We start from the raw sequence: 27259 nt of genomic DNA, 5'->3' as shown, positions 1-27259 counted from the left end.
TGAGCCCCGCAGCTAAAAGTGAAAGTGAAAGTTGCCGGCTAGCTCAGTCGGGCTGTTCGGGATAGCCGCGGCTAATCGCGGCATCCCGAACAGCTTACAGGACAGCGGGAGGGCCCTGCCTCCTCGCTGTCCGATCGCCGAATGACTGCTCAGTGCCTGAGATCCAGGCATGAGCAGTCATGCGGCAGAATCGTCGATCACTGGTTTCCTATGAGAAACCAGTGATCAATGATGATCAGTGTGTGCAGTGTTATAGGTCCCAATGGGACCTATAACACTGCAAAAAAAAGTGAAAAAAAAGTGAATAAAGATCATTTAACTCTTCCCCTATTAGAGTTTGAATCACCCCCCTTTTCCCCCCAAAAAAAAACACAGTGTAAATAAAAATAAACATATATGGTATCACCGCGTGCGGAAATGTCTGAATTATAAAAATATATCATTAATTAAACCGCTCGGTCAATGGCGTGCGTGCAAAAAAATTCCAAAGTCCAAAATAGTGCATTTTTGGTCACTTTTTATATAATTTAAAAATGAATAAAAAGATCAATAAGTCCTATGAATGCAAAAATGGGACCGTTAAAAACTTCAGATCATGGCGCAAAAAATGAGCCCTCATACCACCCCATATGCGGAAAAATAAAAAAGTTATAGGGGTCAGAAGATGACAATTTTAAACGTATACATTTTCCTTCATGTAGTTATGATTTTTTTCAGAAGTGCGACAAAATCCAACCTATATAAGTAGGGTATCATTTTAATCGTATGGACCTACAGAATAAAGATAAGGTGTCATTTTTACCGAAAAATGCACTACGTAGAAACGGAAGCCCCCAAAAGTTACAAAACAGCGTTTTTTTTTTCAATTTTGTCGCACAATGATTTTTTTTTTCTTCGTTTCACCGTAGATTTTTGGGCAAAATGACTGACGTCTTTACAAAGTAGAATTAGTGGCGCAAAAAATAAGCTATCATATGTATTTTTAGGTGCAAAATTGAAAGAGTTATGATTTTTTAAAGGCAAGGAACAAAAAACGAAAATGCAAAAACGGAAAAAACCCCGTTCCTTAAGGGGTTAAGGACCAGGCCATGTTACACCTTAAGGACCAGAGCGTTTTTTGCAATTCTGACCACTGTCACTTTAAACATTAATAACTCTGGAATGCTTTTAGTTATCATTCTGATTCCGAGATTGTTTTTTCGTGACATATTCTACTTTAACGTAGTGGTAACATTTTATGGTAACTTGCATCCTTTCTTGGTGAAAAATCCCAAAATTTGATGGAAAAAAATGAAAATTTTGCATTTTTCTAACTTTGAAGCTCTCTGCTTGTAAGGAAAATGGATATTTAAAATATTTTTTTGGGGGGTTCACATATACAATATGTCTTCTTTATGTTTGCATCATAAAATTTATGAGTTTTTACTTTTGGAAGACACCAGAGGCTTCAAAGTTCAGCAGCAATTTTGAAATTTTCACAAGATTTTCAAACTCACTATTTTTCAGGGACCAGTTCAGTTTTGAAGTGGATTTCAAGGGTCTTCATATTAGAAATACCCCATAAAAGACCCCATTATAAAAACTACACCCCCCAAAGTATTCAAAATGACATTCAGTAAATGTATTAACCCTTTTGGTGTTTCACAGGAATAGCAGCAAAGTGAAGGAGAAAATTCTAAATCTTCATTTTTTACACTCGCATGTTCTTGTAGACCCAATTTTTGAATTTTTGCAAGGGGTAAAAAGGAGAAAATTTTTACTTGTATTTGAAACGCGATTTCTCTCGAGTAAGCACATACCTCAGATGTCTATGTAAAGTGTTCGGCGGGCACAGTAGAGGGCTCAGAAGGGAAGGAGCGACAAATGGTTTTGGGGGGGGGCATGTCACCTTTAGGAAGCCCCTATGGTGCCAGGACAGCAAAAAAAAAAAAACACATGGCATACCATTTTGGAAATTAGACCCCTCAGGGAACGTAACAAGGGGTAAAGTGAACCTTAATACCCCACAGGTGATTCACGACTTTTGCATATGTAAAAAAATATATATATATTTTTTTCCTAAAATGCTTGGTTTCCCAAAAATTGTACATTTTTAAAAAGGGTAATTGCAGAAAATACCCCCAAAAATTTGAAGCCCAATTTCTGCCGATACAGAAAGCACCCCATATGGGGGTGAAAAGTGCTCTGCTGGCACACTACAGGTCTCAGAAGAGAAGGAGTCACATTTGGCTTTTTGAAAGCAAATTTTGCTCTGGGGGCATGCCGCATTTAGGAAGCCCCTATGGTGCCAGGACAGCAAAAAAAAAACACATGGCATACCATTTTGGAAACTAGACCCCTCGGGGAACGTAACAAGGGGTAATTTGAACCTTAATACCCTACAGGTGTTTCACGACTTTTGCATGTGTAAAAAAACATATATTTTTTTTTACCTAAAATGCTTGTTTTCCCAAAAATGTTACATTTTTAAAAAGGGTAATAGCAGAAAATACCCCCCAAAATTTGCAACACAATTTTTCCCGAGTACGGCGATACCCCATATGTGACCCTAAACTGTTGCCTTGAAATATGACAGGGCTCCAAAGTAAGAGCGCCATGCGCATTTGAGGCCTGAATTAGGGATTGCATAGGGATGGACAAAGGGGTATTCTACTCCAGTGATTCCCAAACAGGGTGCCTCCAGCTGTTGTAAAACTCCCAGCATGCCTAGACAGTCAACGGCTATCTGGCAATACTGGGAGTAGTTGTTTTGCAACAGCTGGAGGCTCCGTTTTGGAAACAGTGGCGTTCCAGACGTTTTTCAATTTTATTGGGGAGGGGGGTTGTATAGGGGTATGTGTATATGTAGTGTTTTTTACTTTTTATTTTATTTTGTGTTAGTGTAGTGTAGTGTTTTTAGGGTACAGTCGCATGGGCGGGGGTTCACAGTAGTTTCTTGCTGGCAGTTTGAGCTGCGGCAGAAAATTTGCCGCAGCTCAAACTTGCAGCCGGATACTTACTGTAATCCTCCGCCCATGTGAGTGAACCCTGTACGTTCACATTGGGGGGGGGGGGGGACATCCAGCTGTTGCAAAACTACAACTCCCAGCATGTACGGTCTATCAGTGCATGCTGGGAGTTGTAGTTTTGCAACCGCTGGAGGCTCCGTTTTGGAAACAGTGGCGTACCAGACGTTTTTCATTTTTATTGGGGAGGGGAGGGGGGCTGTGTAGGGGTATGTGTATACGTAGTGTTTTTTACTTTTTATTTTATTGTGTGTTAGTGTAGTGTTTTTAGGGTACAGTCGCACGGGCGGGGGTTCACAGTAGTTTCTCGCTGGCAGTTTGAGCTGCGGCAGAAAATTTGCCGCAGCTCAAACTTGCAGCCGGATACTTCCTTTAATCCGCCGCCCATCTGAGTGTACCCTGTACATTTACATTGGGGGGGGGGGACATCCAGCTGTTGCAAAGCTACAACTCCCAGCATGTACGGTCTATCAGTGCATGCTGGGAGTTGTAGTTTTGCAACAGCTGGAGGTACACTGGTTGTGAAACACCGAGTTTGGTAACAAACTCAGTGTTTTGCAACCAGTGTGCCTTCAGCTGTTGCAAAAGCTACAACCCCCAGCATGTACGGACAGCGGAAGGGCATGCTGGGTCTTGTAGTTATGCAGCAGCTGGAGGCATACTACTTTGGCTGGGGATGCTGGGGATTGTAGTTATGCAACAGCTGGAGACACACTGCTTTGCTACTTAACTCAGTGTGCCTTCAGCTGTGGCAAAACTACAACTCTCAGCAGTCACCGACAGCCAACGGGCATGCTGGGAGTTGTAGTTATGCAACCACCAGATGCACCACTACAACTCCCAACATGCACTTTAGCTGATTGTGCAAGCTGGGAGTTGTAGTTATTCAACAGCTGAAGGTACACTTTTCCATAGAAAGAATGTGCCTCCAGCTGTTGCAAAACTACAAGTCCCAGCATGCCCATAAGGGAATGCTGGGACTTGTGGTGGTCTGCCTCCTGCTGTTGCATAACTACAGCTCCCAGCATGCCCTTTTTGCATGCTGGGAGCTGTTGCTAAGCAACAGCAGGAGGCTGTCACTCACCTCCAACGATCCAGCCGCATCAGGTCAGTCCCTCGTCGTCGCTGCTGCTCCTGGGGCCCCGATCCCAACAGGGACGCCGGGGATCGGGGTCCCAGCACCCCGGGGTGCACGTCCCGCACCCGCTCACGTCCTCCGGAAGAGGGGCGGAGCGGGTTGCGGGAGTGACACCCGCAACAGGCGCCCTGATTGGTCGGCCGGTAATCCGGCCGACGAATCAGGGCGATCGTGAGGTGGCACCAGTGCCACCTCACCCCTGCAGGCTCTGGCTGTATAATTCCGGGTCACCGGGTCACTGGAGACCCGATTGACCCGGAATCCGCCGCAGATCTGCGGCCATCGCCGATATGCCCCGATGCCTGCAGAACGATTTCAACAGGCATCGGGCACCGGCTCCGCTCCAGATGGTTGCGGGGGGCCGGTAAAACACATGACGTTCTCACACGTCATGTGTCCTTAACCCCTTAACGACGCAGGACGTATATTTACGTCCTGCGCCGGCTCCCGCGATATGAAGCGGGATCGCGCCGCGATCCCGCATCATATCGCGTGGGTCCTGGCGCTAATCAACGGCCGGGACCCGCGGCTAATACCACACATCGCCGATCGCGGCGATGTGCGGTATTAACCCTTTAGAAGCGGCGGTCAAAGCTGACCGCCGCTTCTAAAGTGAAACTGAAAGTGACCTGGCTGCTCAGTCGGGCTGTTCGGGACCGCCGCGGTGAAATCGCGGCGTCCCGAACAGCTGATCGGACACCGGGAGGGCTCTTACCTGCCTCCTCGGTGTCCGATCGACGAATGACTGCTCCGTGCCTGAGATCCAGGCAGAAGCAGTCAAGCGCCGATAATGCTGATCACAGGCGTGTTAATGCACGCCAGTGATCAGCATAGGAGATCAGTGTGTGCAGTGTTATAGGTCCCTACGGGACCTATAACACTGCAAAAAAAAAGTTTAAAAAAAGTGTTAATAAAGGTCATTTAACCCCTTCCCTAATAAAAGTTTGAATCACCCCCCTTTTCCCATAAATAAAATAAAACAGTGTAAAAAAAATAAAAATAAACATATGTGGTATCGCCGCGTGCGTAAATGTCCGAACTATAAAAATATATCATTAATTAAGCCGTACGGTTAATGGCGTACGCGCAAAAAAATTCCAAAGTCCAAAAAAGCGTATTTTGGTAACTTTTTATAACATTAAAAAATGAATAAAAAGTGATCAAAAAGTCATATCAAAACAAAAATCATACCGTTAAAAACTTCAGATCACGGCGCAAAAAATGAGTTCTCATACCGCCCCGTACGTGGAAAAATAAAAAAGTTATAGGGGTCAGAAGATGACATTTTTAAACGTAAAAATTTTCCTGCATGTAGTTATGATTTTTTCCAGAAGTGCGACAAAATCAAACCTATATAAGTAGGGGATCATTTTAACCGTATGGACCTACAGAATAATGATAAGGTGTAATTTTTACCGAAATATGCACTGCGTAGAAACGGAAGCCCCCAAAAGTTACAAAATGGTGTTTTTTTTTCGATTTTGTCGCACAATGATTTTTTTTTCCGTTTCGCCGTGCATTTTTGGGTAAAATGACTAATGTCACTGCAAAGTAGAATTGGCGATGCAAAAAATAAGCCATAATATGGATTTTTAGGTGGAAAATTGAAAGGGTTATGATTTTTAAAAGGTAAGGAGGAAAAAACCAAAGTGCAAAAACGGAAAAACCCTGAGTCCTTAAGGGGTTAAGGACTCGGAAATGGAGACGTATGAGAACGTCATGTGTCCTTAAGGGGTTAAGCATATTCCAGTGCTACCAATAGCTACCATATTCCAGTGCTACCACCCTGGCTTAGCTATTTTTCTTTTTTGCTTGAATATACCACTTAATGGAAGCTTTATCCATATAATGCATTTATACAATATTATAATTACTCAGAATATTAAGTAACCCATATAACAAAAACACTGAGATTCTTTACTGCTCACATTTCAGACATTTGATCTCGCTGTCTACCTCTAAGAATTGTCTTACATGTCCAAGAAAGGTGTTATAAAATCTTTTAAATGGTTGTGGGTTAATCTTTTTGTAGCCATGTCATATTTCATGGTATATAATGGAACAGTCATTCGGGTTATCACATTAAATTGCCCCTAACCCTGTTGTTTCATGTAGATAAATTATACAAAATAGGCCTGAAACTATGCTATTAATGTTATCACTGAGAATCAGCTGTAATCTGTGGGGGGACCTGGCAGCAAGTGTTTTGTTTGTCTACAGCTCCACCGCAGGTAAAATGGAGCATTACACATTTCCTATTGAAATCAGTTGAGTGTCCATTTAAAGGAGTACTCTGGTGCACATTTTTTTCATTTTATCCCGTCCGGGCTGCAAAATAAAAGAAAACAAACTTTCTCTTACCTGCCAACGAGCCCCCGGAGCTCCGGTACACTCCGGTACAGGTATTCGGTCCCCGGGCTGTATTCTTCTTACTTCCTGTTAGCCCGGCACGTCACACAGAGCTTCAGCCTATCACCAGCCTCAGCGATTTCCCGCCTCTGCCAGTGATAGGCTGAAGCTCCGTGTGACATGCCGGGCTAACAGGAAGTAAGAAGAATACAGCCCGGGGACCGAACACCAGTACCGGAGTGTACCGGAGCTCCGGGGGCTCGTTGGCAGGTAAGAGAAAGTGTGTTTTCTTTTATTTTGCAGCCCGGACGGGATAAAATGAAAAAAGTGTGCAACGGAGTACTCCTTTAATACTTGGATTTCCTAGGTCCTCCAGAGACATGCTTTTTGTAACAGTTCTCCGAGTTGGCTAATAGATAATATAAGAGACCTGAATAGTTTGCAGGATCAAGGGAAATAATGTACAGACCGAACTTTGAATGTATTTTTAATTTATCTAAATATGTGTAAACAGTGGTGGAAAATTGCAAAATATATATGACATGAAAATAAAAAATGAGGATAAAAATAATAAAAGTAAATATAAATAAACTATATATAACACTGCTCCTCATTTACTATTGTAAACCCGACTTGTTTTGTCGGGTTTCTTTGGCGCATCTTTGTCTGCGACATGTCGCAGACATCGTGCGCCAGTCTGCGACACGATGCAACATTTTTTCCCGACGGACCCGATGTGGATTCTCCCAAACCCCAAAAAGGGGCGTAACCCGACATTTCTGAGCTTTCCCACGTATTTATAAAGGTTTCCAACCCAAATTTGTTGTATTGTTGTGGATTTTTTCCCCAACAGCTCAGAGGAGTTGGAAACCAAAACCAACAAAACCCACGTGCGACAAACAGGATGCGACATAATAATAAATACCAGGGGAAAAAAGCAGTCGGGTAAGAAAGCAACATAGACTTACAACCCGATTTTCTTAGTAAATGAGGGCCACTATCTTCTTACAGCAACAAGGAACGGCGCACATTGCCGACATCGCATCAGCCTTCACAGAATGCATTAACGTAATATTCATTACACAGGAGCTGTGTTGACAGGCATTTTATCTCAAGGTACAATAAGTAACCAGGAATCTCTTTCCCACAGGCAGCAGAACTGAACTTTGATACAATTACATTACTAGTCTTCACAGAAGACAAATGTTTCAAATGTGGGCAAAATAGGATGTGTTCAATATATTGTATATAAATGCACAATTTGCAACATTGTCTGCCATAACATATATACATACCGCTACCAAGCATCCTATGTATTTCTATTGCGGTAAATGCATATAGCTCCACAGCATATGAGCTAACAAGCCAGCGGCATAAATATTTATACTCTTTTATTTTTATTTTATTCTATTAATGTTTTTTTTTTTAAACGTATTTAAAACCGATTTTAGTGTTTTGTGGGTGGTCTGAATGGGCCCTGCAGACCCCACACATATAGCACAAATTTATTTAATTATATACATTTTATTAATAAACACAATCTATTATCAATAGTCAATATTTCTCTTAACTTTTATTATTTCTTACATTCCTCACACACAGAATCTAGCTTGAGAACACCAGTGCTATAGTCACCAATAGTGGAATACAACACCATCTTTGCTTAGCTATTTTTCTTTTTTGCTTGAATATACCACTTAATGGAAGCTTTATCCATATAATGCATTTATACAATATTATAATTACTCAGAATATTAAGTAACCCATATAACAAAAACACTGAGATTCTTTACTGCTCACATTTCAGACATTTGATCTCTCTGTCTATAACCAAGAATTGTCTTACATGTCCAAGAAAGGTGTTATAAAATCTTTTCAAATGGTTGTGGGTTAATCTTTTTGTAGCCATGTCATATTTCATGGTATATAATGGAACGGTCATTCGGGTTATCACATTAAATTGCCCCTAACCCTGTTGTTTCATGTAGATAAATTATACAAAACAGGCCTGAAACTATGCTATTAATGTTATCACCGAGAATCAGCTGTAATCTGTGGGGGGACCTGGCAGCAAGTGTTTTGTTTGTCTACAGCTCCACCGCAGGTAAAATGGAGCATTACACATTTCCTATTGAAATCAGTTGAGTGTCCATTTAATACTTGGATTTCCAAGGTCCTCCAGAGACATGCTTTTTGTAACAATTCTCTGGGTTGGCTAATAGATAATACTAGCTGAGTACCCGGCGTTGCCCGGTTTTTCCTTCCTAATCCTTGTTGGGGAGGAAAATTAACAAAGGAGGAAGCTTTTGACTTCATATCCCGTCCTCATATATTGTTATCATATCCCGTCCCCATATCCCGTCCTCATATCCCGACCTCATATCTCAACCTCATATCCCGTCATCATATCTCAACCTCATATCCTGACCTCCTATCCCGTCCTCCTATCTCGACCTCATATCCTGTCCTCATATCCTGACCTCATATCCCATCCTCATATCTCGACTTCCTATCCCGACCTCCTATCTCAATCTCATATCCTGTCTTCATATCCCATCCTCATATCCCGTCCTCATATCCCGTCCTCATATTCCGTCCTCATATCCCGTCCTCATAACCCATCCTCATATCCTGTCCTCATATCCCATCCACCTATCCCATCCTCCTATTCCATCCTCCTGTCTCGACCTCATATCCCATCCTCATATCCTGTCCTCATATCCCATCCTCCTATTCCATCCTCCTGTCTCGACCTCATATACCATCCTCATATCTCAACCTCATATCCCGCCTCATATCCCGACCTCCTGTACCATCCTCCTATCTCGACCTCCTATCCTGTCCTCATATCCCGACCTCATAGCCCGACCCCATATCCCGACCCCATATCCCGACCCCATATCCAAACCCCATATCCTGTCCCGTCTTTGTGAGATGGGGTGTGGCTTGCAAGCCAGACCGACACATTCACCAGAAGATGCAGAGTGGAACTTGTGGAGTAAGGTACTGAAAGTCCCATATACTCGCATGGAACTTAAAACAAAAAGCCATCATCTTTTATATAAGGGTGTAGGTAAGGGCAGGGCCGACATCAGGGGGGTACAACCCATACACTTGTATGGGGCCCGGAGCTTGAGGAAGGCCCGGATGTCCCTGTACCTTTTTTCTTTCTTTCCGGCTTGTCAGTGAGTGACTGCGACTGTCACTCACTGACTCCTGGCTGGGTGCCTGTCAGAACTATGACCGGGCCTCATAGTCCGGGGGGCCCGCAGGACTATGAGGCCCACTCTTTCTAGGGTGCTGGCCCCTTAAGAAGTATGGCAGGGCCGGACAGGCCAGGGGTTGATGGGAGTCGACGTGCCCCACGCAGGCACGCACGTCTACTCCAGTCACCTGACCTGTCCCGATGCGATCTCCAGTCCAGCATCCTCCCGATGAATCCTCCCCATGCAGTGGAACACTGTGACAGGAGCGGCAGCTGCACCAAACCCCGCGGCAGGGTAAGTGAAGGGGCAGGGGGGAGAGTGTTGTTTGCAGACTACAATGGTGATGAGAGGTGCTTGGGGTGTTATAGGGGTGATGAGAGGTGCATGGGGAGGTTATGGGGGTGATGAGAGGCAGGGTTATGGGGGTGATGAGAGGGGGGTTATGGGGGTAATGAGAGGTGCAGGGGGGTTATGGGGGTGATGAGATGCAGGGGGGTGTTATGGGGGTGATGAGAGATGCAGGGGGGTGTTATCGGGGTGATGAGAGATGCAGGAGGGTGTTATGGGGGTGATGAGGTGCATGGGGAGGTTATGGGGGTGATGAGAGGGGGGGTTATGGGGGTAATGAGAGGTGCAGGGGGGTATTATGGGGGTGATGAGAGATGCAGGGGGTGTTATGGGGGTTATAAGAGATGCTGGGGGGTGTTATGGGGGTGATGAGAGGGGGTTATGGGGGTAATGAGAGATGCAGGGGGTGTTATGGGGGTGATGAGAGGGGGGTGATGAGAGATGCAGGGGGTTATGGGGGTGATGAGAGGGGGGTTATGGGGGTGATGAGAGATGCAGGGGGGTTATGCGGGTGATGAGAGATGCAGGGGGGTGTAATGGGGGTGATGAGAGATGCATGGGGAGGTTATGGGGGTAATGAGAGGTGCAGGGGGTGTTATGGGGGTGATGAGGCGCATGGGGAGGTTATGGGGGTGATGAGAGGGGGGTTATGGGGGTAATGAGAGGTGCAGGGGGTGTTATGGGGGTGATGAGAGGTGCAGGGGGTGTTATGGGGGTGATGAGAGATGCAGGGGGGTGTTATGGGGGTGATGAGGTGCATGGGGAGGTTATGGGGGTGATGAGAGGGGGATTATGGGGGTAATGAGAGGTGCAGGGGGTGTTATGGGGGTGATGAGAGGTGCAGGGGGTGATTAAAGGGGGGGTTATGGGGGTGATGAGAGATGCAGGGGTGCTAAGAGGGGGGTTATGGGGGTGATGAGCGATGCAGGGGGTTGTTATGGGGGTGGTGAGAGATGCAGGGGGGGTTATAGTAGTGATGAGGAGAGGTGCAGGGGGGGGGTTATAGTAGTGATGAGGAGAGGTGCAGGGTGGGTTATAGTAGTGATGAGGAGAGGTGCAGGGGGGGTAATAGTAGTGATGAGGAGTGGTGTGAGGGGGTTATAGTAGTGATGAGGAGAGGTGTGGGGGGGTTATAGTAGTAATGAGGAGAGGTGCGGGGGGGGGGTTATAGTAGTGATGAGGAGAGGTTCGGGGGGGTTATAGTAGTGATGAGGAGAGGTGCGGGGGGGTGTTATAGTAGTGATGATGAGAGATGCGGGGGGGGGTTATAGTAGTGATGAGGAGAGGTGTGGGGGGTTATAGTAGTGATGAGAAGAGGTGCGGGGGGTTATAGTAGTGATGAGGAGAGGTGCGGGGGGGTTATAGTAGTGATGAGGAGAGGTGTGGGGGGGGTTATAGTAGTGACGAGGAGAGGTGTGGGGGGTTATAGTAGTGATGAGGAGAGGTGTGTGGAGGTTATAGTAGTAATGAGGAGAGGTGCCGGGGGGGGTTATAGTAGTGATGATGAGAGGTGCGGGGGGGGTTATAGTAGTGATGAAGAGAGGTGCGGGGGGGTTATAGTAGTGATGATGAGAGGTGCGGGGGGTTATAGTAGTGATGAGGAGAGGTGCGGGGGGGTTATAGTAGTGATGAAGAGAGGTGCGGGGGGGGGGTTATAGTAGTGATGATGGGAGGTGCGGGGGGTTATAGTTTTGATGAGGAGAGGTGTGGGGGGGTTATAGTAGTGATGAGGAGAGGTGCGGGGGGTTATAGTTGTGATGAGGAGAGGTGCGGGGGGGTTATAGTAGTGATTAGGAGAGGTGCGGGGGGGTTATAGTAGTGATGAGGAGAGGTGCGGGGGGGTTATAGTAGTGATGAGGAGAGGTGCAGGGGGGTTATAGTAGTGATGAGGAGAGGTGCGGGGGGGTTATAGTAGTGATGAGGAGAGGTGCGGGGGGGTTATAGTAGTGATGAGGAGAGGTGCGGGGGGGGTTATAGTAGTGATGAGGAGAGGTGTGGGGGGTTATAGTAGTGATGAGGAGAGGTGCGGGGGGGTTATAGTAGTGATGAGAGTTGTGGGGGGGTTATAGTAGTGATGAGGAGAGGTGTGGGGGGTTATAGTAGTGATGAGGAGAGGTGTGGGGGGGGGTTATAGTAGTGATGAGGAGAGGTGCGGGGGGGTTATAGTAGTGATGAGAGTTGTGGGGGGGTTATAGTAGTGATGAGGAGAGGTGCGGAGGGTTATAGTAGTGATGAGGAGAGGTGTGGGGGGGGTTATAGTAGTGATGAGAAGAGGTGCAGGGGGGGTTATAGTAGTGATGAGAGTTGTGGGGGGGGGTTATAGTAGTGATGAGGAGAGGTGTGGGGGGTTATAGTAGTGATGAGGAGAGGTGTGGGGGGGTTATAGTAGTGATGAGGAGAGGTGCGGGGGGTTATAGTAGTGATGAGGAGAGGTGTGGGTGGGTTATTGTAGTGATGAGGAGAGGTGCGTGGATGGTTATAGTAGTGATGAGGAGAGGTGCGGGGGGTTGTAATGATGAGAGGTGTGGGGGGTTATAGTAGTGATGAGGAGAGGTGTGTGGGGTTATAATAGTGATGAGGAGAGGTGCGGGGGGGTTATAGTAGTGATGAGAGTTGTGGGGGGGTTATAGTAGTGATGAGGAGAGGTGTGGGGGGTTATAGTAGTGATGAGGAGAGGTGTGGGGGGGTTATAGTAGTGATGAGGAGAGGTGCGGGGGGGTTATAGTAGTGATGAGAGTTGTGGGGGGGTTGTAGTAGTGATGAGGAGAGGTGCGGAGGGTTATAGTAGTGATGAGGAGAGGTGTGGGGGGGTTATAGTAGTGATGAGAAGAGGTGCAGGGGGGGTTATAGTAGTGATGAGAGTTGTGGGGGGGGGTTATAGTAGTGATGAGGAGAGGTGTGGGGGGTTATAGTAGTGATGAGGAGAGGTGTGGGGGGTTATAGTAGTGATGAGGAGAGGTGCGGGGGGTTATAGTAGTGATGAGGAGAGGTGTGGGTGGGTTATTGTAGTGATGAGGAGAGGTGCGTGGATGGTTATAGTAGTGATGAGGAGAGGTGCGGGGGGTTGTAATGATGAGAGGTGTGGGGGGTTATAGTAGTGATGAGGAGAGGTGTGGGGGGGTTATAGTAGTGATGAGGAGAGGTGTGGGGGGTTATAGTAGTGATGAGGAGAGGTGTGGGTGGGTTATTGTAGTGATGAGGAGAGGTGCGTGGATGGTTATAGTAGTGATGAGGAGAGGTGCGGGGGGTTGTAATGATGAGAGGTGCGGGGGGTTATAGTAGTGATGAGGAGAGATGCGGGGGGTTATAGTAGTGATGAGGAGAGGTGCGGTGGGGTTATGGTAGTGATGAGAGGTGCGGGGGGTTATAGTAGTGATGAGGAGAGCTGCGGGGGGGTTATAGTAGTGATGAGGAGAGGTTTGGCTGGGGTTATGGGGGTGATGAGGAATGATGAGGACACAGAGGATAAGAGGTATTATATTTAGTGGGTATAGTGTGTGGCAGGATTATATTTAGTGGGTACAGTGTATAGCAGTATTATATTCAGGGTACAGTGTGTAGCAGTATTTTATTCTGGGTACAGTGTGTGGCAGTATTATATTTAGTGGGTACAGTGTATAGCAGTATTATATTTAGTGGGTACAGTGTGTGGCAGTTTTATATTCAGGGTACATTGTGTGGCAGTATTATATTCAGGGTACAGTGTGTGGCAGTATTATATTCAGGTTACAGTGTGTGCCAGGATTATATTTAGTGGATACAGGGTGTAGCAGTATTATATTTAGTGGGTACAGTGTTCAGCAGTATTATATTCAGGGTACAATGTGTGGCAGGATTATATTTAGTGGGTATAGTGTATAGCAGTATTATATTTAGTGGGTACAGTGTACAACAGTATTATATTCAGGGTACAGTGTGTGGCAGTATTATAATCAGGGTACAGTGTACAGCAGTATTATATTCAGGTTACAGTGTGTGGCAGGATTATTTTTAGTGGATACAGTGCATAGCAGTATTATATTCAGGGTACAGTGTGTGGCAGGATTATATTTAGTGGGAACAGTGTGTGGCAGTATTATATTCAGGTTACAGTGTGTGGCAGGAATATATTTAGTGGGTACAGTGTATGGCAGTATTATATTCAGGGTACAGTGTGGGGCAGTATTTTATTTAGGGTACACTTTCTGGCAAGGTTATAATGATTACTGTCTTCATGCAGAGGATGAGGATCTGCTGACAATGTGAGAAGCCAATGATGTCTGGATTTCAGACTCTGCAGAGAAGATGGAGCTGGAGGAAGACCTGGTCTCTGGACCCGATGAAGAAGAAAAGATAACAGAGAAGATATCACTCAAGTCAGAAGACGTCACTCAGGTCACTGATATCATTGCGTGTTCTCCTGACTGTCCCATCAGAGCTGGAGTCACTTGTAAGTTCTGCAGTGATGATGGGTAAAACTGTTTGGCCTTGAGTTGTGTAAGGGGCCCCGAAATTTCTGATGGCAGCCCTGGGTAAGGGTTAATTTAACTATCATATCTTTTTATTTGACACATAAGTAATATGTGTTCCAGGTATTATTAAAATATCTCCAGCCGTACAGAAGTTATGTGGGAACATACATTTCCAATTGATTTGCATGGGACTTTAAACAAAAACCCCGACCCTCACAAATGGGGGGTAGTTAAGGGTTAAATTAACTATCCTATATTTTAAGTGGACATATAAGTAACATGTGACCAAGTATTATCGAGATATATCTCCAGCCGTTTGGACGTGATGCTGGAACATACAAACATACATACATACACACACACATACATACACATGTTGAGTTTTATATATGAGGTGTCCCGATATCGTACATTGTACCGTACCTTGTAGGCTAACTCCCCAAAGACAGAGTTCCTGCATACTGGTAGGATCCTCCTCGTGGGATAACCCTTTGTCACCTCTTCCTTCTTAAATTTTATGTGTTTGATGTATGTATATATAATAGGTGTCAGGATCCGGGTACTGAGAGGATACTGGTGGTGGATCCTCTGTGTCAGTGGGGTGATGACGTGGGCCGTACCAGGGGAACGGAGTCTAAGGGGTTATTGGTATTCACCAGAGCCCACCGCAAAGCGGGATGGACTTGCTGCGGCAGGTAACCCCCAGGTCGTTCCACCCGATACCGACTCAACCCCGACTGACTGCTGAAATAGGCGCGGTACAAGGGTTTAGGCAAGAGCAAGGTCGGACGTAGCAGAAGGTCAGGGCAGGCAGCAAGGATCGTAGTCAGGGGCAACGGCAGGAGGTCTGGAACACTGGCTTGGGACATACAAGGAACGCTTTCACTGGCACAATGGCAACAAGATCCGGCAAGGAAGGGAACTGGAAGTGAGGTGATATAGAGCAGTGCACAGGTGAAAACACTAATTTGGACCAGGCGCCAATCAGCGGCGCACTGGCCTTTTAAATCGCAGAGAGACTATCGCAGCGCTCCCGGTCAGCGGGTCTGACCGGGGCGCTGCGAGCAGGTAAACGCTGGGAGCGCTCCGGGGAAGAACGGGGACCCGGAGCGTTCGGCGTAACAATAGGTATATAATATATAGATATGTAATATATAGTACTTCCAGGACCTTAGGTCACATGACTACTAAGCGCCTACTGTTAGGTTAAGCTTAAGGACCTTTCAGGTCACTTGAGTGGGTCACATGATGGAGCACAATGCTTTGTGAAAGGACTGACAGTTGGTGGGAACCAATAAGCTGTGAGCCTGCCCCCTTGCGCTGTTACCCAATCATCACTCTCTTGGGTTCCGGACTAGCAGAGAGAGAGGAGTTCTGTGTATACTTTCAAGACAAATCTAGGCCTGAAGCCTGCTAACTTCAGCCGGATACAAAATCGTGAGTTCAACTAAACTCAATCCTAAATCTACGTGACTACTGAACCTAAAACCAAACCCTAAATTCAGTGGAACAGCGTAAAGCAAGCCTCAGAGCTTACTCCCTACAAGGTCCCAACCAACTGTGAGGAACTTAAAGTCCGGTCCTCTGTAAAGACTCTTACTACCTGTTCACCTGCATAAAAGTTGCAGTAAAGTTATTTCCAGTTTCCTTTATTCCTCCCCATTGTTCCTGGGACGGGTGGCGGTAGGATATATATATATATATATATATATATATATATATATACAGAGGAAGAACCCGCACCCTGGTGTCACAACAGTTAAGGGTTAATCCAACACACTTTCATCACTGCACAGCTACACCCTACCTACCCTACATCCCCACAAGCTCACCACATAGCTTTTTGGCATCTTACGAACAGGATACGGGTGTCTGCCTACAGCTGTTGCCACCATTAACAGAGTACTCCCCCCATGTAAAGAGCTGTACTAATGTACTGTGAATCACATTCAAGTGTACGGGACTGTGCTTATGGTACAGTGTGCATGAAGTGCGCACGAAAAGTAAGGGGGAGGCGAAAATGTATTTGCTGCGAAGATGTGTAAAGTGCGTAGTGAAGCCATGCTTTGATCCTCTGGGCCATATAGTACTGCAAGGGTTAACTGCTTGCCCGAAAAGCATGCAAAGAAAGCCCGCCCTGGGTGTGGCTACCAAGTACATGTGTCGCAGCCAAAGGGGAACTTAAAGTCACTGCTGTTGTTTGCCGGGGGTGCACCGATGACGTCCTTCCGGTCGGCAGCCATTTTGGAGAAACCCATAATAAAAGGAGCACTGCACAGATACCTCTTCAGTCTGGACGAGGAAGAGAAGGAGAGTATAGACATGGCTGAGAGCAGTGTTCCACGTGGCGAAAGTACCAAGATGGTGCCGGAGCAGCGGAAAGTTGTGTCGGACGCAGCCCAACTGTTCCAAGAACTAGACGACCGTCTGCAACAGTTGTCGCTGAACACGGAGGGGGCCAAAGACCTGCCCCCGCTGCCCAATGACGATGAGGACTGGCCGGCAACCCCTCTGGAGGAGGTTCCAGGGACATCTGAAATACCCCTGTCCCGAATAACCCTGCCGACTGCACGAACGCACTCACACCCTCTGCCTAAGTGGATATTTGGGGATGAACTGGGACTGATCGAATTCATGCACGAGACTGTCCTCCCTGAGCCCGGGAAGCCACTCCCACCGGTCCCTATAGCACAAAGAGAGAGGGCCCGCAGGGAGGCCGAGATGGCTAAGCTTATGGAACAGCTCCAAGCTCGACATAGGGCACTCTATGCTCCTAAATCCATCCATCTGTCTTATGAAGAGAGGGTCCGTCAACAGCAAAACACCAAGGACCTGGAGGCCCTCTACATCCATATGTGGGACTACTCCCGAGAAGGGGAAACACCATTAGAGCGCCGCCACGCTACGGTGGCAAAATTTGATAAAGCCAGAGGATACGGTACTCTTCTTGATTGCAGGACTGGGCATACCATCCTGTTGAACAGAAGGGACGTCCAAAGGGAGTATCTTCAGAAGAAATACCACTCCCTGGAAGTTGGAGAGATCGTTGAATATACAGCGGTCCAGAGTTTAAAGGGTGAGAGGGCTGCAGTGGTCACGAGGCCAAAGAACCCTACACAGATCCCCTTCAAGTATTTTCCCTCTGATGACTGGGAGGCGGATCCACATGGACTGAGGCCGAAGAGGTCCATCCCTATTGCCTCCAACAAGAAAGATTTCTCCATGCCTTGTAATGTACCCAAGCCTACTCCTATTGAGGAGGTTTGGCCTAAACTGTGGGTATCAACTACAGTGCCATGGCCTACTCCTACTGAGGAGGTTTGGCCGGACCAACCGGCACCAACGGGAACAGCAGCTATCAATTTTATCGTGAATGTAAACCCCACGGTGTCTCAGTCTACCCTGTCTAATGTTGCTTGGGACACCACCGTTAACCCCGTCAAGGGGTCCTCAGCTCATCCTGACTCCCAGAGGCGCAAGAGTGTCACCCAGAGGGGAGGGCGTGTCAGGAAGGTGTTTATGTGAAGGCTGATCTAATTTTTTCTGTTCAGCTTTGTCCCTACAGAATGCAATGTTAAAGAAGCACCTAGCAGGACTATGCTAAGACAGTTCCAGTTACTTATGCAACCACCAAGCTTGTGCCTGGCCCTTGGCTAAGAGACTCCTGGTCATTAGGAGATTCGTAAGTGTGTGCCCGGCCTGAATGTGGTAGCCGTGTTATTGGACTCCTAGCACAGGTGGACTGTTCCTCCTTGTGCGTCTGTTTACATGTACATAACTTAAAGTTAATATATTATTTGCTTACCTTGCTCCTTTGCACTTCTATCAGGTGAATGCACCTGGAAATTGTTGTACTTGTTAATAAATGTGTGTCCAAAGGTTAAACCAATGTAAATAATTTTTGTGCAGGGATTTCAACTCTGTACACGTGTACACAAAATTCTAAGGCTTCAAAGGAAGAAAAACCATATGCCATTGAATTGCATGTTGACTAATGTCAGAAGTCTGAGCAATAAAATTGATGAACTGGAGTGGTTGATGTCTGAGGAGGATTATGACATAGTGGGTATAACAGAGACTTGGTTGGGCAATAGCTGTGACTGGGCAGTCAACATACAGGGTTATAGTCTATTCAGGAAGGATCGGACAAAACGGAAAGGAGGAGGAGTTTGTCTTTATGTAAAGTCCAGTCTGAAGGCCGCACTCTGGGAGGATATACGGGAGGGAACTGATAATGTGGAGTCATTATGGGTAGAGATATATGGAGATAAAAATAATAAAATTCTGATAGGGGTTTGCTATAAGCCACCAAACATAATGGAAGAAGCAGAAGATCAATTAATTAGGCAAATAAACAAGGCAGCAAATCAGAATGAGGTGATAATAATGGGGGACTTTAACTATCCTGATATAAACTGGGAGACCGAGACCTGTGAATTTCATAAAGGAAACAGGTTTCTGACTATAGCTAAAGACAATCATCTGTCCTAAATGGTGCAGGGCTCGACCAGAGGGGGCGCCCTACTAGACTTAATATTAACCAACAGACCTGACAGAGTAGCTAATGTGAAGTAGAAGGACACCTAGGAAATAGTGATCATAACATAATACATTATAACTTGTTCTTCAATAAGGGAATTTCTCGAGGGGCCACAAAAACAATGAACTTTAGGAAGGCAAAATTTGACCAACTCAGAGAAGCCCTTACCAATATAAAATGGGATAATGTCCTCAAAAACAAGAATACTGACACTAAATGGGAGACTTTTAAAAATATCTCAAACTCTTACTGTAAGATGTATATACCTTATGGGAATAAAAGGGTCAGAAATGAAAGAAAACCAATATGGGTGAATAAAAATGTTAAGGGGCAATAAATGACAAAAATAAAGCATTTATACTACTAAAAGAGGACAGCAGTGAAGAAGCATTAAAAAGCTATAGAGAAAAATGTAAAACATGTAAAAAACAGATAAAAGCCGCAAAAATATAGACGGAAACACTCATTGCCAAAGAGATTAAAACTAACCCCAAAATTATTTTTAACTATATAAATAGCAAAAATGTCAAAAATGAAAGTGTAGGCCTCTTAAAAAATGATAAAGAAGAAATTATAAACGGGGATCAGGAAAAAGCAAATATATTAAACAAATTCTTCTCCACTGTGTTCACCGAGGAAAATGAAATGCCAGGTGAAATACAGCAAAATAAGGTTAACTCCCCAGTACAGGTCACCTGTCGAACCCAGGAAGAAGTACAGAAAATCTAAATAGACAAATCACCAGGTCCAGATGGCATTCACCCCTGTGTTCTAAAGGAGTTGAGTGGTGTAGTGGACAGACCCCTATTTTTTATATTCATGGACTCTATAGTAACAGGGACTGTCCCCCAGCACTGGCACATGACAAATGTGGTCCCAATATTTAAAAAGGGGACCCCGGGAATTATAGGTCTGTTAGTTTAACCTCTGTAGTATGTAAATTGTTTGAAAGTTTTCTAAGAGATGCTATTTTGGAATATCTTGATATAAATAAATGTATGACTCCATATCAGCATGGCTTTATGAGGGATCGGTCCTGTCAAACTAACCTGATCAGCTTTTATGAGGAGGTGAGCTCCAGACTGGACCAGGGGAAATCGCTGGATGTCGTATATCTCGAATTTTCCAAAGCATTTAGTGCGACATAAACGGTTGGTGAATAAAATAAGAAGGATTGGGCTGGGGGAGAATATGTGTAAGTGGAAACAGAGGGTGGTTATTAATGGTACTTATTTTGATTGGGTGACTGTTACTAGTGGGGTACCACAGGGGTCAGTATTGGGTCCTGTCCTATTTAATATATTCATTAATTACCATGTAGAGGGGTTGAATAGTAAAGTAGCAATCTTTGCAGATGATACTAAACTCTGTAAAGCGGTAAACACAATAGAGGACAGGGCACTGTTACAAATGGATCTGGATAGGTTGGAGGCTTGGGCTGGGAAGTGGCAGATGAGGTTCAACACTGATAAATGTAAGGTAATGCACATGGGGAGGAAAAATCCAGACTGGGATTATGTATTAAATGTGAGCACACTTGGGATGACTGACGTGGAAAAGGACTTGGGAGTTATAGTTAATAGTAAATTTGGCTGTAGTGACCAGTGTCGGGCAGCTGCTGCCAAGGCAAATAAAATCAATGGGTGCATCAATAGGGTCATAGATGCCCACGACAAGGAAATAATTCTACCGCTGTACAAATCACTAGTCAGACCACACATAGAATACTGTGTACAGTACTGGGCACCAGTGTACAAGAAAGATATAGAGTAGCTGGAGAGGGTTCAAAGACGGGCAACCAGGGTAATACGGGGAATGGGAGGACTACAGTACCCAGAAAGATTAGCAGAATTAGGGTTATTTAGTTTAGAAAAAAGAAGGCTTAGGGGAGACCTAATAACTATGTATAAATATATCTGGGGACAGTACAGAGATCTCTCCCATTATCTATTTATACCCAGGACTGTATCTATAACAAGGGGGCATCCTCTACGTCTAGAGGAAAGAAGGGTTCTACACCAGCATAGACGAGGGTTCTTTACTGTAAGAGCAGTGAGACTGGGGTATTCTCTCCCAAAGGAGGTGGTCATGGGGAACTCTGTAAAAGAATTTAAAAGGGGTCTGGATGCATTTTTGGAGAATAATAACATCTCTGGTTATGTATACTAGATCTATAGGGACAGAACGCTGATCCAGGGATTTATTCTGATGCCATATTTGGAGTCAGGAAGAAATTTTTACCTCTAGTATGAGGTTTTTATTTTTTTTGCCTCCCTCTGGATTAACTCAGTAGGGACTCAGTAGGGGTATAGGTTGAACTTGATGGACTCTGGTCTTTTTTCAACCTTATGAACTATGTTACTATGTTACTAGTAGCTGTATTCAGGTGACTCTCTCAGCTCCACTGAGAGTAGCTTTAATGTCACTCCTCGCTAACACCTACTCAGGGTAATCTACCCCTCAGATATCAAGACTGAATTCCAAATAATTTCATGTACACATAGTAGATATTTTCACTTATTTAGTGTACCTACCTCATGCTCATTGCAGTACACAAAATTAATATCTCACACTCTAAACAACTAAAAGAAAAACTTTAGGGACTGTCACATGTCATTACCCAGTCCATACCATTGTTTGTACACTAAGTTGTTCTCTGTTCTCTCTCTACGTGTTCAGGATGCTCTTCCTTGCGCAGAAGGCGCTCCTGTAAGCCTAAGTGTACACATGTATTCAATAAAGGTAACCTAGGTAAGGTTTTTCTAAAAAGAGTTCTAGGGATAAGTGCGTGTAGCCAATGGACCCTAGTAGCTAGGTATTGGTCAGACAGCCTCAGGCAAGCCAGTACATTATCAGTGTACGTAACAGGTAACTAATGTGGTATAAAAAAAAATGTAATGGGAGATTTCTAATGTCTTAGTATGTAGTCGCTCTCACTCTGTCATACATACTTATAACAGTTCTAATCAGTAAGAAAATGAAAAAACTAAATAACTAAAGAAAAATAACGTAAATAGATACTAGGATGTATTTCTTGCATAATAATGTCATCCTGTTCCTAAATTCATGGACAATACATTTTTGTTTGTGAGTTTACCAGTACCTATGTCTGTACATTAAAGTTTAAGTAATCCTGTTGGCATAGCAAGAAAAAAAAAGAATAAGTTTATTCAGAGCTTGCAAGGACATTTTCATGTGCAAAGACTCTCTTATTGTGTATTAATACAGCCTGACAAAAGGACATTTGGAAATTATGCCCAGGACTGTTTCTTTCATACACATTATTGTGGAGTAAAATGTGTACCAATATATTGCCTTCACCCTACAAGTAATTCTCACCTTCATGAGTGTGCTGACAATGTCATTCGTGTTGATCTGAAGAAGATTTCCCAGAAATGGAATGGGCATAGGTCCTGGAGGAAGTGTTGCCTTCTCTTTGAAGATCTTCATGTAGCTCAGGATGATAGACGAGAGGAAGAGGATGAAGAGAAGGAGAAAGGTGCCGGACCAGTCCATACTGCCGAAAGTCACATTTATACAGTATTAGGAAATAACTTACATATTAATCAAGATTAATGTTCAACATAATTAAGTACCTTATTTTTCGCCGTATAAGACGCACTTTTTCTTCCCCAAAACTGGGGGGAAAAAGGTGGTGCATCTTATATGGCGAATACACCCCTATCGTGGCGGTCCCTGCGGCCATCAACGGCCGGGACCCGCGGCTAATACAGGACATCACGTCGTGGTGATGCCCTGTATTAACCCTTAAGATGCGGCGATCAAAGCTGACCGCCGCGTCTGAAGGGAAAGTGACACTAACCCGGCTGTTCAGTCGGGCTGTTGGGGACCGCCGCGGCGGTCCCGAACAGCCCGACTGGATAGCCGGGTTAGTGCTTACAGGACACCGGGAGGGACCTTACCTGCCTCCTCGGTGTCTTTTCTGTTCAGGGATCCCCTGTATGGCCGGCGCTCTCCTTCCTCTTCATCACGTCGTTGCGTACGTGCGTCGGCGTGCGTAACGACGTGATGGCGGTGACGGAGAGCGAGGATACCCGGCCGGCAGCAGAGACGTTCCGGAGCAATGGGGACACAGCGACAGTGATGGAGCGACATCCAGGGCAGCGGTGACAGGTCCGGAGCGGCGGGGACACGTGAGTATTACCTCCTATGCAGTGGTCTTCAATCTGCAGACCTCCAGATGTTGCAAAACTACAACTCCCAGTATGCCCGGACAGCCGTTGGCTGTCCGGGCATGCTGGGAGTTGTAGTTTTCAAACATCTGGAGATCCGCAGGTTGAAGACCACTATTGGGTTCAAAATCTTTATTTTTTTAGATTTTTCACCTATAAATTGGGTGCGTCTTATACGCCGGTGCGTCCTATAGGGCGAAAAATACGGTAAATTTCCACCTATTAACACCATGTTCTTATTCTATATGATCACATATAATATGCTGCGTATACGCTACATGTGACCCTATCCAAAGTGGAAACATTATTAAAGGAGCACATTTGTCCTCCTTTACATACATGTAGGTGGTACACATCTAATATTTAAAGGGGTACTCCCGTGGAAAACTTTTGTTTTTAAATCAACTGATGCCAGAAAGTTAAACAGATTTATAAATCACTTCTATTAAAAAATCTTATTCCTTCCAGTACTTTTTAGGGGCTGTATACTAAAGAGAAATCCCAAACAGAAATGCATTTCTTCTGTTGTCATGACCACAGTGCTCTCTGCTGACCTCTGCTGTCCATTTTAGGAACTGTCCAGAGCAGCATATGTTTGCTATGGGGATTTTTTCCTGCTCTGGACAGTTCCTAAAATGGACAGAGATGTCAGCACTGTGGTCACAACATCAGAGGAAATGCATTTCTTTTTTTGATTTCTCTTTAGTATACAGCCCCTAAAAAGTACTGGAAGGATTAAAATGTTTCAATAGAAGTGATTTACAAATCTGTTTAACTTTCTGGCATCAGTTGATTTAAAAAAAAAAGTTTTCCATGGGAGTACACCTTTAACAACTTTTCTATTAGCATTGCATTGGGAAAAGGCCAGCTTTTCATACACAGGATTTAAAGGGGTAGTCCAGGCTCCACTTATTTATTATAAACATGCTCAGGGAGGTGTGGAATAAAAAAACAACACTTACCTTCCTCACTCCCCACTGCCCCCAGGATCTGATCTTTGCAGTGCTGTACTTTTTTTTTTATAGATGTGCTGTCACTGGCCTGTTCAGCCAATCAGTGGCTGAGGTGGGACATCGCTGCGGACACTGATTGGCTGAGTGGGCCTCTGACAGTACATCTACAAATTCAGATGAATTGTGCTGAAGAGACCGGAGCTCTGAGATTCCAGGGGTGATGGGGGAGCAAAGAGGATCATTTTTTTAATTTTTTTTTATTATGCATCTCCCTGAGAATATATATATGGAGAGAAGTTTTTAAAACCAGTAGGCCAGTTTGAGATATGAGGACAAGTATAAAAGTACGGGATAAAAGGACGGAATATGAGGACTGTATATTAGAAAGGGATATGGGGTCGTGATTATTGTTAGGTGCAAATATTCACATTTCAAATTTTTATCGCGAATATCGCAATTCGTGAATTTGTTAATATTGCGAATATATTCTCTATATATTCGAAATTACGAATATTCACTTTTTTTTCGCATATTCACAAATTCCTTAATAGTAAAGTTGCCCACCCCCTCACTGTTTTCTTCCTCAAATACGCGAATATGTGAACATTCGCATTTGCGAATATAACAAATATGCAAAATTTAACAATACGCAAAACAAAGAAGAATATTTATCTATATATTCGCGAATAAAATTTAAATTTGAATATGGGCAATGCCGCTCATCACTAGTCGTGATATAAGGATAGAATATGAGGACAGGATTCAAGGCTGGGATATGAGGTTAGGATAGAGAACGAGATATGAGGATAGGGATGTGAGATCGGGATATAAAGTCAGGATATGAGGTTGAGATATGAGGACAGTATATGCAGACGAGATATGAGGATGGGATATGAGGGACAGGATGTGAGGTTGGGATATGAGGACGAGATATGAGGGCAGGAGAACGGGGATATGAGGATGGGGCTACAAGGTTGGGATATATGAGGAAAATATATGTGGACAAGATATGAGGTTGGCATATGATGACAGAATATGAGGATGGAATATGAAGTCTAGATATGAGGTCTGAAAATGAGGACGGATATGAGGTTGGGATATGAGGTTGGGATATGAGGTCGGGATATGAGGACAAGAGCATCATTGTTGCTTTCCCTTTCCCATAAGGTTTAGGTAGGAAGACCGGGCAATAAAAGCTACATTATAAGTTTTTGTACAAAAAGAGGAACGGTCATATAATACGCACAACATTATGTGTCAATCTACCTTTTTTGCTTTCTTTGGCCACCTGCCTTTCATTGTGTATTTTTGTTACTTTTATTGCCTTTTTACAAGCTCTTTTTAATTAGCAAAGACTAAAGCTCATTCTTCCGATTTATATTTTTTAAATTCATTTTTATGTTGATGATTGCCCTTTTAAATCAGTATAATAACCCAGTGTATATTTGAAGTTCATAAATCCCATCTCATTTGTCATCTGTATTTTATTTGACAACAGATGATCTCAGTCTATGTCCTAAAATGCAGCCCAGGAAAATTTGCCGTTTTAAAATGAAATATTTTTGCCCTCCCGATGTAATGTAGTGTAGTATAGTATTAGTATAGTGTACAATATAACACTATACATTAAAATGTAATATAGCATAGTATAATGTAGTATAGTCTCATATAATGCATTAACAGTTTAGGGGAGTATAATAGCTGACTATTTATACTATAATGACTAGTGTTGAGCGGCATAGGCCATATTCGAATTCGCGAATATTCGCGAATATATGGACGAATATTCGTCATATATTCGCGAATATTCGCATATTCGTTATATTCTCGTTTTATTTTCGCATATGCGAAATTTCGCGTATGCGAAAATTAACATATGTGAAAATTAGCATATAGGAAATTCGCATACTCGAAAATTCGCATATGTGAAAATTAGCATACACTAATCTTCGCATATGCGAATATTCGCACGCCAGTCTCACACAGTAGTATTAGAGCCTTCTTTACACCACACAAGCTGGAAGCAGAGAGGGGTGATCACTGTGATGTGTACTGTGAAGAAAAAAAAAAAAAAAAAAAAGGAAATTCGTAATTACGAATATATAGCGCTATATTCGCGAAATTCGCGAATTCGCGAATATGCGATATTCGCGAATAATATTCGAATTGCGAATATTCGCGAGCAACACTAATAATGACTACTTAATGCGATATAAGGTGAGGAAAGTTTCTTACCTGATGCAGAACGAGTCTTTCCAGGGCTGTGATTATCTGTGGATAAGTGTCCCGCTGTAACATAAAGCAGATCTCAAATAACCAGACTGAAATAATTCTGGTTACGGTCTTCTCCTCCTCCTTTGCCTCCTACTTTTGTATTTGATCTCATGTGTGATAAGATATGCCTCCAAGGGAAAAAAGAAACTCCCCACATTGCAAGGTTTAGGGGACTAGGTGTGTAACCACAGGGTGACTGTAACACATCAGTACGGCATCAACTGGTTAACACTTAATTACTGGATACTGTGACGATTTTCCACGTGTGATTTTTACATTTGACTATAACTTTTGTCTGCTGACTCTCGTGTTTTGACCTCTTGCCTGTATTACGTTGTCTTGGCACTGATTGGTTTTGTCTCTTGGCTTGTCTCTGGTTTATCCTTCTGATTTTATCCTTGTTGAGTCTGTAAGTTATTAACCTGACCAGTCTGACCCCCCTTTTATTGTCCTGTGCACATAGTAGTAGCATGTGAGTAGAGACAGTGGCTGCACGTTTCCAAGGGCCAGATTAAGGCTGCTTGGAGGACGGCGCACTTTAGTATGATGGGCCCCCCCTCCCCGAAAATAAACCAATGCCAACACAGACACATCCCTAAACCTCAACCCCCCTGTGCACATTTTCAATGATGACAATTAACAAGCCTTCACAAAGGCATGGGCATTTCAGTCTATGCAGACCATTTTTTGGTGGGGGTCCATCTGCTGGGACCCCCATCAATTACCTCAGTTCCAGCAGTTTTTCACCTACTGAAAATCTACAACTCCCATAATGTCTTGAGAGCCTTAGGCATCATAGAAG

At 44.3% G+C, this 27259-nt stretch overlaps 1 protein-coding gene across 2 annotated transcripts in view; it reads right to left on the bottom strand.

Moving 5' to 3' along the window:
* The window catches only part of LOC130290757 (cytochrome P450 2F3-like), a 92770-nt gene extending 66055 nt beyond the window's left edge, over nucleotides 1-26715 (bottom strand). The window contains exons 1-2 of one of the 2 annotated variants that reach the window (XM_056538815.1): nucleotides 26419-26715; nucleotides 22377-22554 (exon numbers count right to left, since the gene is read on the bottom strand). In XM_056538815.1, the coding sequence (XP_056394790.1) occupies nucleotides 22377-22553 (177 nt within the window). In that variant the 5' untranslated portion in view covers nucleotide 22554; nucleotides 26419-26715. Of the gene's footprint in view, nucleotides 1-7460; nucleotides 7544-22376; nucleotides 22555-26418 lie in introns of those variants that run through there. The other variant, XM_056538816.1, reaches the window with a different exon arrangement.
* Nucleotides 26716-27259: the final 544 nt, after the last annotated feature.

Source organism: Hyla sarda, chromosome 9 (assembly GCF_029499605.1).
Source record: "Hyla sarda isolate aHylSar1 chromosome 9, aHylSar1.hap1, whole genome shotgun sequence".
NCBI classification, from domain to species: domain Eukaryota; kingdom Metazoa; phylum Chordata; class Amphibia; order Anura; family Hylidae; genus Hyla; species Hyla sarda.
The sequence above is the reverse complement of the archived record's forward strand: the minus strand, read 5'-3'. Positions and strand labels throughout refer to the sequence as shown.